A 16,701-nucleotide genomic window follows, 5' to 3' on the forward strand; every position below is an offset into this window, starting at 1 on the left:
AGGGCTGCAGTTTGGGGATGCCTGGACTAAGGAGAGAGGGGGGGGCAGAAGCGTTGCCAGCTCCTTCCTTCACATCTCCCCCCATTGCGCTTCGGCAGAACTGCAGTTCATTTCCCGGCAGGGATGCCGAGAGAGCCCGCGGCAGTTTGCTGGAGTGAAGCAAGCAAAGCTCTTACCTTGGGGCCTCTCTGGGGTCTGCATACGCAGCTCAGGAGAGAGCTGAGCGCGTCTTCTCCCCTCAGCTCTTATCCCACGGAGGAGGTGAAAGGTGGGTTCGGGACCTGTGAGAAGCCAGCAGGTGCCTGCTGCAAACTTTGGCTTGTCCAAGTTTCTCGCTCCCTCCTTTTTTTCTTATCCCCTCAGCGCGGCCACTTCCCTGCTTCTCCCGTGCTCTGGCTACGTGGTGGGCTCCCGCCTCCCCCCCCTCAATGGTACGGACGGAGCACGGTCTCCCGCCTCCAAGTGGCAGCCGCTGCTGAGCCCCTTGGAGGAGCTGAGGTGCTGCTCTCTTTCGCCTCCTTGGCCACTACCCGCCCTTTATCCCGAGCTCAGAGGGTGCCCACACACACCAGGACATGCCTGCCCTGCTGGTTCACTGCGCCCACCTGCCCGCTGGCCAGAGCCACCTCCGGCCTCACCCCGTTTTGGGTAACTGGATGCCGCAGCAGCCCATGTCAGGCGCGTGCGGAGCTTGCTAGGCTGGGGAGAGCGAGGCAGTGGCCTGTCACCTCTCCAGCCCAGCAAGCTCCGCCTCTGCGCATGGCCCCACCATAGCTGCCAAGTCTCCCGTATTCCCCGGGAAACCCCCGTTTTCTAGCTGTTCTCAGCTGAAAAAACGGATTTTTTTGTTTTTCCCCGGTTTATTCTGGTGCGACAGCCATTTTGGAACTGGGCAAAGCAGCATCAAAAGTCGCTTCTGAGCATGCTCCGCCCAGTTCAAAAATGGCGGCAGCGCTACTTCCGGTCTTCTACTTCCGGTCCGGTCCCTTATTTCTCCCACAGCAACTTGGTAGGCATGGGCCCCGCCCCACCCCGCCGGCCACTGTTGAGTGGCGGATGGCAGCCAGCAGCATCAGGGGCGGCCTCTCCGCGATGGCGGCTGTTGTCGGTAGAGGTGCAGAGAGGCTAGGGGGCATGACCACGAGAGGAGAGGAGCTGCAGTGATTTTTCCTCTGAGTGCCTGCGCACTCGTGTGTTTTTGTGTAGCCATGGTTGCCTGTGTGATTTGCAGTAGATTGGCAAGGATTTCTGATTCCCATTTGTTTAACAGAGGCAGCAATGAACTGAGGCCTTGTCTCAGTTATACTGCTGAAATGAAGAAAGCCGGGCGATTTAACAGGAGTGGATTTTTGCGTGGAAGGACTATGTGCTCTATTCAGTTCTGCTACTTAAAATAAATCCCCGGAGTCATACTTATTTAATCTGAAAGTTGCTTCTCTTGCACCAGGCCACCAGATTCCAGGCTCCTAGGAAAAAACAAAGTAGGACCCACAAGCCTGAAGTCTGCCCATAGAGCACTGATACTGTTATATAAGCGTATTTAGTTTCAGCAGTGGAAGGGAAATTGTGCCTAAACCCTACTATTTTTCCTAGCTTAGCCTGTTTTGCTCTGCTTAATATTTCTCTACCAGCACTTTCTCCGGTCTCACCCAATTCATGTGGTTCCCCCACAGTCTTCTGGGATGTTTCTTAACTAGTATGGAGGAATATTCAAACAGCAGAGCCACATTGCAAGCAATCATGTTTGGTAACATGAGGTGCCTTAATTAACAAAGCTGTGGGAGTTCGCTGGTGGAGACTGAAACTACCAGAAACATAAATGCATTTTTCTTTATGTGGCTAAATATTCATTTCCATGCTCCTTTAATAACTTTTTATATAAAAAAATGATAATGAAGAACAATTAAAAGTTTGTACGAAAATGGAAAATATGATGTACGGCTTCACCTAGAGTAGATCATGCACATCTAATCAGATAATTTTTCAGCAAGTTAACTCACACAGGTCTTTTGTTTTGAATACGAGTACTGTAAATGTAATGATTTGGCCACACTATAGTCCAGCACACATTTTGACAGAGGGCAACATAGGAAATATCTGTTTGGGATGCTTCTGATCATTGTTGCAATTTTGACTCCTAGGAGCTCAGATGTGCCAGATCAAGCAATGCCATCCATACAGGACAAAGCACCTTCATATGCTCATTTACAGATCTGGCCCGATGTGGTCTAAGTTGATATGCAAGGTGCCAAGAGGAGGTCTTCAACAATCCTCCTTGCTGAGACCCTTTAACTCAGGCATCTCCAAACTGCAGCCCTCCAGATGTTTTGGCCTACAACTCCCATGATCCCCAGCTAACAGGACCAGTGGTCAGGGAAAATGGAAATTGTAGTCCAAAACATCTGGAGGGCCGACGTTTGGGGGTGCCTGCTTTAACTGATCATGCAGGGATTTATCAGTTTTCTCTTGAGCTGTTGTGGTAGGCATATTGCATTTTCTGCGTTGTCATAACAGTCTACTGTAACTGCAAAATCTAGTACAATGGCTTATTTCCTAATGTTCCTTACCATAGTCTGGATTCTGATAGCAAAAATAAAAAATAGATTTGGTGGGAGCAGTTAGCAGTACCACTGTTCTTATACCACTGATCTCCCTATCATTTTTTCTTAAACACAAAATAACACTATTTAAATCCACCAGTTCTATTTAAGACCAGTCTTTCTTTCTTTCTTTCTTTCTTTCTTTCTTTCTTTCTTTCTTTCTTTCTTTCTTTCTTTCTTTCTTGTTTTTGTATACTCACACTTGCAGACATTAACTAGGGGGGGAGTGGATAATTTGGAATGGCACATCCACTGACGCTGCGTGCAGATACACAACTACCTAGAATATTTGTTTTAATCAAGGATAGCCAACATGGTCCCCTCTAGATGAGGTTTCAGTGCAATTCCCATCTTCCCGACAATTGGTCATGTTGGCTGGGGCTGAAAGGGAGTCAAACAACTTCTAGAGGGCTTCACCTTGGTCCCCCTGCTTTTAGTTGCGTTTTCAAAATGGAGCGGAAAACAAAAGGCAGTTTTGCAGGCATTGACACCAGTGAACGAAAGGTCTTGAACTAGCTCAGAACTGTGAGCCTTAATGAAGGGACGAAATATACTCAGGCACAGCTACAAAGGAACAACTCACTTAAACCATTTTAACACAGGAGATGTGGACTTGAAGGCAGCCAATAATCTTGATTGAAATCTACTCTTTTCCATATAAGCTTCTGCTGATGGTATCACTCAACTCTGGTGTTTTGAAGCATCGTCAATCATTTGTTGCAATAGAGCATGAAAAATATTCCAGTATAATGGCAGATTACCAATATGGTCATTGCTTTAAATATCTATTGCTAAACTTGGTAATATGGTTTTCCCCGTGGTTATTTATACTGGCCAGCTTCCCATGGCATTATAATAAAAGTGAGGGTGTACTTTTTTTGCCAGTACATCGGAATTGCTAGCTGTGCTCCTCAGAATGAGGAGCCTTTCCTTAGTGGTAAATATGGACAGATGTTGAAAGCTGTTTTGCATATCAATTACTCAAAGTGCCGTTTTATTTGCCATATAAATTACGCCAAAGTTTCTCAGCTGGTTCTCAGATCGTCTTATGGATTGCTGTAACCCTGCCTTATGAGACATGCAGACTCACTGCCACCATTAAATATTTTATCCACTCATGAAAACTTAATATGCTGGACTAATGTGAGAACTAGCAAATGGAATTGCGAGAACCAAGACATTACAGAGTCCGTTGCCTTATTCTCTTCTCTATCCTTTCATTTTACTTTGTCTCGTCATTTATTTTTATTACCCATTTCTATTATCAGTATCTAAATTGCCAACCAAATAGCACCTTCTGTTATGTAGGGTTTAATTTTTGTTACGAGAGAGTAGCAGGCATGAGGGATGGAGGGATCTAATATCAGTAGTGATAGGTACCATGCCTGCGTTTTTTTGGCTCAGCCTTTTTATCATCTCTGCCATACTTGAGAACTGTTAGTTTTCCGCTGTGAAAGACTCTAAAGCAGAAGGAGTGAGTCATTCAATATGTACTATGTTCCTGAAGGGAATCTGCAGAAGTGTAAAAGCAAGAAATTGCAGAAGCGTTTCTTAGGTTACCTGCAGTTCTTTACCCGTAGCATTTTGCAACTAGGTGTAGTTTAAACCTTTATTTTTGCAGCAGGGAGAAAAGAATGCTTTGAGAAACCAAGGGTGTTGATTTCTCAGCCACCAAGTGTCCGCATGGGCTGCTGAGTTTCTGCCACTTTCTCCATCATCAAAGACTAGGAGCCAGAGATATTTGGCAAGTCTACCGTGTTTCTGTTTAGTCGCCAGTTTGTCCTGTGCTGAAATTCTTGATGTTTGGCACGTTTATGAGATGAGAGCACAGAGGCTTTACTTCACCCCCTGCACAATGTCCCCATATTAAGATGCTATTATATGGGAAAGGAGTGAATTTTAAGGGGAGGGGTTCTTCAGAAACTATTTTTATTTTTTATTTATGTCATTTACATCTGTTCTTCCTTGAAGAATCTCATAGCAGCTGCAGAGCCTCTCACAGCCATGAGATGTAGGTTAGGCTAAGAGTGGCTTTTCCAAGACAACCAAGATCATAGCGAGCATGGGTATGACTCATGGTTTTTCATACTGAAGCCTGACACCATGATCTAAGCAAGTTATAACCCCAGGGAGCATGGTGTTGTTGTTGTTGTTGTTGTTGTTTAGTCGTGTCCGACTCTTCGTGACCCCATGGATCATAGCACGCCAGGCACTCCTGTCTTTCACTGCCTCCCGCAGTTTGGTCAAACTCATGTTCGTAGCTTCGAGAACACTGTCCAACCATCTCATCCTCTGTCGCCCCCTTCTCCTTGTGCCCTCAATCTTTCCCAACATCAGGGTCTTTTCCAGGGAGTCTTCTCTTCTCATGAGGTGGCCAAAGTATTGGAGCCTCAGCTTCAGGATCTGTCCTTCCAGTGAGCACTCAGGGCTGATTTCCTTCAGAATGGATAGGTTTGATCTTCTTGCAGTCCATGGGACTCTCAAGAGTCTCCTCCAGCACCATAATTCAAAAGCATCAGTTCTTCGGCGATCAGCCTTCTTTATGGTCCATCTCTCTTTCATACTAAAGCCTGACACCATGACCTAAGCAAGTTATAACCCCAGCGAGCATGGTATTGCTCAAGTATAACCCCTGCCCCAGCAAACATGGAGGACTCGTCTGCCCTCTTTAGGCCATGGAAGCCTTTTTCATCCTGGTGTCCTTCAGATGTTCTGGCAATGATCAGAAGCGCTTCTCTAGAACATTCAGAGACCCACTGTCCAAATGGCTGCACACTTTGGAGGAAAAAGTCACTTGCCTTGAGTGACCTTGACTCTGGAGTTGTTGCAGTTCTAGATGAAGTACCCAATGCCAGAGGTGTGGGATCAGTTTCCGCAGCTGGCTGATATCGACATATATGCTCAGAGATTTGCACTCGTTTACAATTTTCTACCAAGACCCAAGTTCAAGGCGTTGCTATTAGCAATCCAAAGCAGTACGCAGTCCGGCTGGGAATTGTGTTCCAATCTGCAACCCAAGTGCAGGACAGTTGTATGTGAAATGCTCCATCTCTAAAGGCCACAGTTGTACTTCTCTGCACTTTATCCACATTATTTACTCTTGTTGGAGAGAAGTGGGGTGGAGAAATACATGACATTACACCAGGTTGCATATTTGCAGAAATACATGTTATTGCAGAGGGAACTTGTTGAGGAGAGGGCAGAAATTATGAGGGCAAAGAACAGTGGGATGGAGAGAGGATGTCATAGGGAGTACTTCATTTTTGTGAGTAAACTTGGGGGGTGGGGAAGCCTGACCACTGAAATTGTAATCTGGATATTTTCTTTCTTTCTTTCTTTCTTTCTTTCTTTCTTTCTTTCTTTCTTTCTTTCTTTCTTTCTTCTTTCTTTCTAGTAGAAACATTGATTGGGTTGTTTCCCAACAATTATCAAAGGCTAGAAACTTGTGGTTTTGCTTTTTTAATGAAAGGTGAGGTTCTCAGGATCCAACTCAAACCCACCATCCAGTTAGATGTGATGTTAGCAGCAGCATTTTTGTGTTTTATAGTGCAATTGCAACCATTTCCCCTCTGGTTTTGGGCCAAGGCTTAAAAAGACAAAAGTTGTCTTATGCTCAGCTGTAGGCAGAGCTATATCAGGCGAAAATGTTTCACTCCTCAGCTATGTTGAAAGTACTGCTTGGTGCATAAACCAAACGTTTCTATCTCCAGTGCTCTAGACAATCCTTTTTCTCCCAGATATCAACTCGAGGTGAAATTAATTGCTCTGCAGATAGCTCTCACAAAGCCAACATATCACTTTAGTTTCTAAAAATGCTAATTTGGGAACTAAGGTGGGATTTAGTGCAGGAGTGTAGTTTAGCCTTAATTTTCGTATTTATAATATCTAAAGATTGCATAATGACTATAACATTTGGTGTATATCACTCTACCCTATTTATAGTCTTTTGTGCACATTAGTATGGTGGTTTTCAAAGCGTGTTCTTAGGCAACCCTGGGTTCCTTGGAAGATTATCAGGAAATTCCCTGAAAAATTGTACTATCTATTTTCTCTGGCAATGCACAGCTGCAGAGGGGGGTTGTGTACCTTCTAGAGCACAGATCTTCCAAGCAAATATGATGGTGCTCAACATGCCTGGGTGATAGTGGGCACTAACTCTGAGAATAATGTCCTGGGCTTCTCTGCTATGAGTACGGTGTTTGTTTGTTTGTTTGCAAAAGATGTATAAGGCTTCATCAACAAACAAACTAGTATGTAAATGGTTGCATGAACTAAAGGATATAAGTTGGAAAACCACTGCAGTAAGGGAATAAAAGTATTAACATGTTATAGTGGCATAGCTGCCAAGTCTCCCGTTTTCCCCGGGAAATCCCTGTTTTTCCAGCTGTTCCTAGCTGAAAAAATGGAATTTTTTTTGTAACCCCCCCCCCCGGTTTATTCTGGCGCGGTGGCCATTTTGGAACTGGGCAGAGCATGCTCAGAAGTGACTTTTGATGCTGCTCTGCCCAGTTCCAAAATGGCTGCAGTGCGACTTCTGGTGCGGTGGCCATTTTGGAACTGGGCAAAGCAGCATCAAAAGTCACTTCTGAGCATGCTCCGCCCAGTTCCAAAATGGCGGCAGCGCTACTTCCGGTCTGCTATTTCCGGCCCGGTCCCTTATTTCTCTGACAGCAACTTGGCAGGTATGTATAGTGGCCTGATTTCCACTTAATGCAAAGCCATGGTTTAGTCCAGTGTTTCTCAACCAGTGTGCCTCCAGATGTTTTGGGACTACAACTCCCATCATTCCTGACCACTGGTCTTGCTAGCTAGGGATGATGGGAGTTGTAGTCCCAAAACATCTGGAGGCACACTGGTTGGGAAACACTGGTTTAGTCTATCTTTACCATAGTCTATTGGCTGCTAACCAATGACTTTCATAAGCCATTGGTTGGTTTATAAGCCTTGGTTAACCATGGCTTGGCATTACATGCGAACCCACTCCTCATCCTTGTGCCAGAAGCAGATGTAGAGGTTGCTCTCACCATACAGCTGTTCTGAGTGTTGCTTTGCCTAAAGCAAGCTAGGAACATAGCCCCCCCCCCCCCCTCAAAGTTAACTCATATGAATTTAACCATTGTTAGAAGGGGAACAAAAATAATTTATCCTGTTTGAAGCTCATCTGACATTGACCCTCCTGCTTACTTTATTTATGTGTACCTTATTCATCAATTGGTTTGTGAACTTCCTTGAGAAGGCTCTTTGCCTTGAAAGGTAGCATACGAATATTTAAATAAGTTGAACTCTGTTTATGATGCTTACTGAGAAGACAAGGCTATTCCTGTTGTAAACGATCAGTTCTTTCTTCCTGTTTCAGATTGTATTAGAAAACAGCAGCCGTGAAGACAAGCATGAATGTCCTTTTGGTCGAAGTAGTATCGAATTAACCAAGATGCTGTGTGATATCCTGAAAGTAGGAGAGTTGCGTAAGTATGATCTGTGCATTGTAAGCAGGCATTTTGTAGTGTACTGAGAGTAGTCTGGTGAACTCCATCACAACATTTCCTACAGACTCCACCCACCCACCCACCCTGTGTTCAAAATTAGCAGGATGCCAGGCGCATTTTGCACCTAAAGATTTTCCTTTTGCGAGCACCTCAAAAAGTCTGGGTGCCATTTTTTTGCGCCTCAAGGATTACTGAAATGCATTTGCTTTGAAGCCTCAAAGTAACAATAGGCAATATGTTAAGGAGTTGAACAATAAAGAGTAGAGTGTTTTGAAAACAGCCCCCCCCCCGGACTGGATTTTCAATGAATTTTAATGACTCTTCCGCCCCGCCCCCCCCTCAATGCTGCAATGCCATACATACTCAACTTGTGCATTGCCAAATATCATAGCTTTGGGTGTTATTTTCAGTTTTTGCTTTTTAAAAACTTATTAAAATACTTAATTGCCACCTGTGATGCGGGCATCTCAAAGCAACATACAGCAAATCATAAAATACAATTAAAAATTCAGTTAAAACAATCAGAAACAATTAATGACAATCAAGCGGCTCCAAAAAGAATTCTCCAGTGGTGGACATCAGTAGGCAGCAATTATTCTGTATTCTGTTATTCTGTATTGCTGGCTTTTGCTGTAATAAAAACTGAGTCCTGAGTAGGCAGCAATAAACGGTGGGTTTTGCAGCTTCTGGTTTCTCCGGTGGGGCTCTCTCTATACTTCTCCCTGCTTCCACTGCTGCCACCATGCTGGGAAACGAGCCAGGGTTTGGCTCGCTGTGACATCTGAACCCAGGCTCGTGGTTTGTTTTCCCCAAAACACCAAGTCCCAAACAAACCTTGGTTACCACTCACAAGCTGGGATATCACAGCAAACTAGACCGGGAAACAACAGGAGAGAAGCAGGGTGAAAACCTTTCCGCAGTGGGAGCCAGCATGTTCACTGTCAGCCGGAGTGGGGGGGGGGGCTACATTCTTCAGCCCAAGGGTTGCAACTGCTCATGAGGAATCTTGCAGGAGTTATATGCCAGTGGCAAAAGTGGGTTGGGCCAGAAATAGAAATGGGGAGAATGACAGGCGTGGTTCTTATTTCTGTGCAATCTGCTGAATTCCAGCCATAGCTACACCTGGGCAAACACAGGACGTTGCCTCTGTTCAAAGCACTGCCGGAGGGTCAGAGTAGGGCTCACGGGAGGTCCTGGGGGCCAAATAGAGAGGGCCAGAGGGCAGTTCCCGAGCCCTGCGTTAAACCATTGTCTGTTTTTAGACAGCAACTATGGTGTGTGAACCAGGTCACGGTATCTGCTCAGTCCTATGGTTTAATGTGGTCATTTTATCTGCTCACTTGATGTCATGTTGAAGGTGCTAAGATACCGTGTCAAATTTTCCTGTAGTTTTAGGAATGCTATGCATATCGGTGTGAGTAAAAGGACAAGGCAAAGGAATTCAGGAGCCCAAGGCTTTCTCTTGCTGCTGCTCCTTTGACTTGCTAGGCAGAATGGTCAACTTTCTGTAGGCCCATAAAAGTTTGTTGTTGTTTTTTGGCTAGTGCTCTAAAGAATGTGGAAACCATTTGGAAATTGGATGAATTCTATTCCTGAGCATTTTCCAGAACTGCAGTAAATGCCACACATTCGAACTGTTTTCATTTATGGCCCAATTCAAGCAACTTAGGGGATAGCATTGCCATCTTTAATGGACAATACTTTACGATCTAGTTTTTCTGTTTAGAACTTTGTTTGGCGTTAACAGGGAGTGTGTTGCATAGAATAACCACAGCATAGAAGTATTTACAAGCAAACTATATTTCTTCCAAAGAAAATATGTAGTTTTGATGTATCAGGTGCTCTGTGTTCCGCAAACACATACATCTGATTTGTTATGCTGAGCTGTGAGAACTGTCACTTTTAGGAGAGCTTACAGAATGATTCCTTCTATTGACAATAAAGGCTGTATTGCTCAATAAAATCTGCAGTCCTGCAGTAATCTGTCACAGTCTAGGACAAAGGTATATCTGACAGTTTAAATGCTTAATATTTCAAAATATGTATTTATGCCACAATTGCTCCTCCTGAAGAAATTCATAGCTTGCTGGCGTTGCACAGGAATGCACTTTTAAAAATAACTTCTGAAATCCATAATTTAAAAGGCACTATGAGTTCCTTCCGTCTTGTGGAATAGTTAATGATCAAAACTTTGTTAAAGTGCGAAGTTGGTGATTCAGCCTTCAAAAAATACTATACAATCTAGTGCTTGCCATAAAAACATAATTAAAACTGTTAGAATTGTATTTAAATGATGTAAGACACCAAGAGCCATATCAGGTTTTTTTTTACTGTCCACACCAATATGTATTTAAAAGTGCAAAGATTGTTGCAATACTTCATTACATTATTTGAAAGGTACCTAGACCATTCAGCTTATTTCCTACACTTTGCAAACTGCAACTGCATATATACTGTAAGATCAGCGACAGGTACCATGGATAGTGGCGCTCAACCACCTTACTAAATGTTGTGGGTTCAAGACCCGGCTGGCAGCTTCCGAGATGATTTTTGCAAAGTGAGCTCACGGTTGGGTGCATTGAGGCCGCCCGGGTGGTGTCAATAGCTTTGGGGGGAAGGGGATTAGACACTGAAGATATTGGTTGGCTGTGCTGCTGGTCAGATCAGTACTTTATGTGAATGAAACTCTTGTGGTTTTATCACATGGCTTGCTAGGAATTGAACGGATATACCAAACTTCTGATCGAATTTGTGACATACTGATCTTAGCGTGTAGCCACATGCCTACACCTGAATTGAAAGGCCTAACTGTATGTTACCTTTAAATGCATGGTTGCCACTATTTTCTCCTCCCATCTCTTGGCAACCTTTAGTTACATCAGACATGTATTATGACATCATAATGCTCAGCATTTCCTTGCTCACCTGCAGCCAGTTAAGTGGGACCTAAGAAACAAGGAGAGCTGTGTTGGTGATTTAAGGTAATTTAAGCTTGGCATTTAAGGTAATACAGTACGTAGTTCGGCTCTGACAGACTATCACAGTGATGGCGAACCTATGACACACGTGGTTGCCCATCACTGGACTATCAGAAACAATTACCCTGCAGCATTTGCAGTGGAATACTTAAACTGGAAGTGGCAGAGCAGCGGGTGGCGCTGTGGTCTAAACCACAGAGCCTAGGGCTTGCCGGTCAGAAGGTCGGCGGTTCGAATCTCCATGACGGTGTGAGCTCCTGTTGCTCGGTCCCTGCTCCTGCCAACATATCAGTTCGAAAGCACATCATGTGCAAGTAGATAAATAGGTTTTGTCCGGCGGAAAGATAAACAGCATTTCCGTGCGCTGCTCTGGTTCGCCAGAAGTGGCTTTGTCATGCTGGCCACATGACCCGGAAGCTGTACACCAGCTCCCTTGGCCAGTAAAGCGAGATGAGCACCGCAAGCCCAGAGTCGTCCGCGACTGGACCTAACGGTAAGGGGTCCCTTTACCTTTACATAAGCTTGGTGTTTAAGGTGATACGTAGTTCGGCCCTGACAGACTATCAGAAACAATTCCCCTGCAGCATTTGCAGTGGGATACTTAAACCAGAAGGGCAGAGCAGCCTTTGGCGGAGCTGCTGCGCCACATTCACTCTTGGTCAAAAAGGCCCTGTGAATTTGCTGTCTGTGTTTGGGCTCCCAGCTGGACTATTGTCACGCAGTCTTTGGCTCTTTGCTATTGTTGTTAATCATTTTGTGCAAGTTAAAGTTCCTCTGCCTGTGATTCTATGATATCTGCAGCCTGGTGTTTGCAGGCTAATCTGCGGAACCATCAAGGGTAAGTCAAGATTGGCAGCTGGAGGTCCCTTGAATTGTGGAATAATTATTGTAATAGCTGCTTTCCCTAGCACAGCCTTAACATTCGGGTGACAGGAGCTGCTTTGTAGCTAAGGGCATGCCAGAGTATAGTTTTTGAGTATGTTGAAATAAGACAGATGTTCAGCTCTGAAAGATTCCCCCATTGGTAGCATTTAGCCCTTTAAAAAGATCTGTATTTAACTTTTATTACGAGCCATGCAGGGTTATGTGACTCATGTTGTTCATAATCTTTAAGGAGGCCTTTTTTGTGTGTGAGCAAACATATTTTAGCATTTGCTTCTGCTTTTAATGTGGAGGGATTACATTCTGATAGGCATTCATTGTTAGCCTTGTTAAGCATTTCAGCTCTGATTATTGACAAAGCAGCTTTTACAGGCGAGGATATTGTGATAGCCAAGAAGGAAATGTGGAAGCATTTGTGTTTGTTTTAGATTAACCACAGAAAGCCAGGTTATTTGAGCCTAGAAAACTGTGGTTAGTATTACAGTCAAACCTTGGTTTGCGACCACCTCAGTTTGCGACTGCTTCGGTTTCCGACCACCGCAGACCTGGAAGTGTTTACATCCGGGTTCCACGGCGCTCGGATGTGCAGAAATAATTTGCGCAGCGCGCGCATGCGCAGAAACAATCTGTGCAGCGTGCACAGAAGCGCTCTATCGCCGTTTTGCGCACGCGCAGAAGCATACCTTCGGGGAGCGACCGATTCGGGGAGCAACCGGCTCCGCGGAACGGATTGCAGTCGCAAACCGAGGTACCACTGTACTTACTGTTAATTTCAAGCCAGCTAATGTCAAACCATTGTTACTGAAGCGGACTTGTTTATACTAACTACAGTGGTACCCCGCAAGACAAATGCCTCTTGCAATGAAAAACTCGCAAGATGAAAGCGTTTTGCGTTGCACGAGGCGTCTCACAAGATGAAGTTTCCTATGGCCGCGCTTCGCAAGACAAATAGGAACGCATTAATTAAATGTGTAAACCGGGTAAGCCAGCTAAATGGTAAACCGTGCTTCGCAAGATGAAATTTTCGCTATATGAAGCGACTCGCAGAACGAATTAATTTCGTCTTGCGAGGTACCACTGTATATAAATAAAAATGTAATTGTCTGTTTGTTACCAATCTATGCTCTCCAAAAGTACTTGACCGATTGCTTTGAAATTTTGACACAATGTTGCATTCAAATATGGGAGTGTTTTTATATACCTAGATTACATAGATGTCTCACCCGTGACCTTCTTTTTTAGAAAAACCTTCTTCCAAAGTTAGTTGTATTACCATCTGCTGGATGTCAAAGCAGCACAGCTGAGGATGTCTCAGCTGCTGCCATTGGCTACAGAGTATCTATGACATCACAATAACATGGCATTGCCCAGCCAGGGGAACTGGCCAGGCCCTTCCCAAGATGCACATGGGGTGTGCGGATGGAAGAGAGAGAGGGGTTGGGGTGACGGGCTCCATCACACAGGAGGAAGATGACGTCTCACAGTGTTGGGACCAGAGAGAGAGGTGTCATGACATCTGGAGTGAGAAACTGGGGTGCTGAGTAGGGGAGGGCTGTGCCATTGGGGAGGATGAATGGGGTGGGGTGGGGTGGATGTAACAGAACAAACCTGTTTGGAGGGGAGATGATTGCCACAGCAACACGTGGCCGGGAACAGCTAGTAGTTAATAACAATTAACCACACTTCTGAGTCCAGAGAACACAACAAACTCTGGTTAATCTAAAGCTGAAGCGAAAATCCCACAATGCGGCTGCTTTGTATTCATGTGGAAAACACAATCCTATCTCTTACCAAGTAATGTTTCTTTTTGGATTTTTAATGCAAATTGTAGGCAGACCTTTCTTAGTACAACTGGTATTGATTCTCTTGGAAGTACCCAAGGAGGTACTTCAGATGTGGCCAAAGACTTGAGCAAATTCAGGGTGTCCCCCCCCCCCCTTTGTTGCTTTAGTGATATTGTCATCACCAATGCTCAGTTTCAAAGCGGTTTGTTATAAAGTTGAAAGTTGGACACACCAAATAAATTGTGCTGTTCTGTGGATCCCAACTGAAAACCGCATTTCAGCCCAGACACTGAGGTACAGCTCCGAGAGCCTTCTGGCAGTCCCCTCCCTACGAGAAGTGAGGTTACAGGGAACCAGGCAGAGGGCGTCCTCCCATCAGATGTCAAAGAAATAAACAACCATCTGACTATTAGAAGACATCTGAAGGCAGCCCTGTTTAGGGAAATTTTTAATGTCTGATGTTTTATCGTGTTTTCAATATTCTGTTGTGAGCCGCCCAGAGTGGCTGGGGAAACCCAGCCAGATGGGCAGGGTATAAATATTATTATTATTATTATTATTATTATTATTATTATTATTATTATTATTTATTATAACAAAATAGCTGAAATAGTTATACAAGCAGATGAAGTCTTTGAAAGAATCTTCAAGAAAACTTGCCATTTTCCTTCCTTGCATTTATCAGTAGTCCATTTGGCAACAGCGCTTAGCTTTGAAGTATCAGGAAATTAACAGGGCATATATTGCTAGTTCCTTGCCAACAGATCCCTTTGCCCATAAAAACTAATGTAAATGAGTAACTGCACAGTGAAACCAGCTCTGCAATTAGGGCAGGATACTTAACTGTGGGCCACTGGTGTTCTAGTCCACTTTGAAGTTTCATCTATCACTTTTTCTCTGCCTAAAACGTTCTTGCTAATGAAAGGCTTAAGAAAATTAGCTTCTAACCATTAAACTTTGCTTGCCCTTCTCAGAGATCCGTAGATCAGTTTAAGCCATGACCAGGAAAAGCTGCAAGCCCCCAGGCTTTTGCAGGCTTTTAAAAGAAGTCAGCTGAACTTTCAGTACTGCTGGCTCAGTAAAACAGAGGTCAGTGTGGCATTTTGGAACTGTATTATGGTTTGGCTCTAATTATAATGGGAAGAGACCTGGAGGGCCATCTATTTTTGGTATTTAAGCCGTATATTGTATTCCCTGCACAGGTAGGAGGATTGTTGCAGGTATTGCAGGAACTGCAAAACTGGAAATGATTATTTTTGAGAGCATAAATTGCGTGAAGGTTAGGAAGGAATATGTAGGCAAGTAGTATCATGCCCTGCATTCAGTATATGCACTTAGATTTTGTTTTGTTTTGCAAAGGTAACGTGAAGATCCCAGGCTAAAAACAGAACAAGATAATTGCCTTTAGATTGCACTTAGTCAGGACTAATGTTTCACATTGATTTCAATGGAACCTGAGTATAACTAAACCCTACATGCCTTCCTAATTTTATTCATCTACTCCATTCCACAAACCACTGGGTTTTGCCTTGATCTAGGTCTCAAGGTTTAAACGCAAGTTCAAGTAGTTTGACAGAGAAACTAGGTCACTCGGTAGAGCACAAGACTCTTAATTTCAGAGTCATGGGTTCAAGCCCCACATTCAGCAAAAGATTCCTGCATTGCCGGGGGTTGGACTAGATGACTGTTGTGGTCCCTTCCAGCTCTATTAACAATTTTATGATTCTGTGATTTCACTCTGGGAGTTGGACAAGATTTGTTTGGTGCCTGCATTGGATGCAGACTGATCATGATATTTGCGTGGAGAAAGAATTCTAGCCAAGCTCACATTGTCGAGTAATCCTGTTTCAGCACCCCCAGCCCCACCCAGGTTGCATGCTATGTGATTTGGCACTCTTTGATTCATCTAAATCTATTTGCTCTACCTTCACGTTTTGTGCGGCGTACCTACTGTCTGATTGTGATGTGCTGTGGTCTGGATAATCGGTGGCCTTTTGGTCCCCTTAGTGGAAAGATTCTGTCGTAATACTCATAGTATTAGATGGTTCCATCTGTCAAAGTACCCTTCTTCCCCAATCAAGTAGCCATCTTGGTGGAACTCGAGCAACTAGCCACTGTACTAAGCTTGAGCAACTCTTGTCCATCTTTTACTTTTCTTCCTAATCTCTTGCACAGACAGCCGACACCTCTGTAATATATCCTGGACTGTTGAGATGAGAGAGGGAGGGAAGAAACAGTAACACAAAGCCCTCACTTCCTATTCTCCCATGAAAGTTACTGTTTTAGTGGAAAGACCAAGAAACAAATCAGGAGAGTTGTACTACCCCTGCATTTTTTGAGAGCTATGCCTGATTGGCCAGGCATTGGTCATCACCCAAATACAGTAGTAATGTTCAGTTGAAAATAGGATGTGCCAGGCAAACTGCACCTTGGTTCATATGCTCCAGGCAGTGACCTTCGTGGGATGGAGCAATGAGCAGTGGAATCCCTGGTTCATGCATTGTTTGATGTTTGTGGGCAAGAGGAAAGTATCAGCATGCTCTTTCTCCACGCAAAGGCCACCAGAGGCATGGAGGAAGGAGCAGGTATGCTCTGGAAGAACAAAAGCCCCATGGTTAGCCTGGCAACAGTGTCATCTGTCGAGGCAGCTACCACCTGGCATGGAGGAAGGAACAGATTGTGGAAAGGGCAACCAGGGGACATACACTGAATATGAAGGCAGCTACTTACCTGACAGGTCACCTGTATGGGAACATAACTGATCAACCCACTTCGTTGTTGTTGTTTAGTCGTTTCCGACTCTTCGTGACCCCATGGACCAGAGCACGCCAGGCACTCCTGTCTTCAACTGCCTCCTGCAATTTGGTCATACTCATGTTAGTAGCTTCGAGAGCACTGTCCAACCATCTCATCCTCTGTCGTCCCCTTCTCCTAGTGCCCTCCATCTTTCCCAACATCAGGGTCTTTTCCA

At 44.4% G+C, this 16,701-nt stretch overlaps 1 protein-coding gene across 5 annotated transcripts in view; it reads left to right on the forward strand.

Moving 5' to 3' along the window:
- ELMO1 (engulfment and cell motility 1) overlaps window positions 1-16,701 on the forward strand; it is a 318,071-nt gene that overhangs the window by 166,292 nt on the left and 135,078 nt on the right. For all 5 annotated transcript variants that reach the window (XM_035129257.2, XM_035129260.2, XM_035129258.2 and 2 more), the window contains exon 15: window positions 7,957-8,065. In XM_035129257.2, coding sequence (XP_034985148.1) covers window positions 7,957-8,065 — 109 coding nt within the window. The remainder of the gene's footprint in view (window positions 1-7,956; window positions 8,066-16,701) is intronic.

The sequence above is a fragment of the Zootoca vivipara genome, chromosome 12 (genome assembly GCF_963506605.1).
Source record: "Zootoca vivipara chromosome 12, rZooViv1.1, whole genome shotgun sequence".
Taxonomy (NCBI): domain Eukaryota; kingdom Metazoa; phylum Chordata; class Lepidosauria; order Squamata; family Lacertidae; genus Zootoca; species Zootoca vivipara.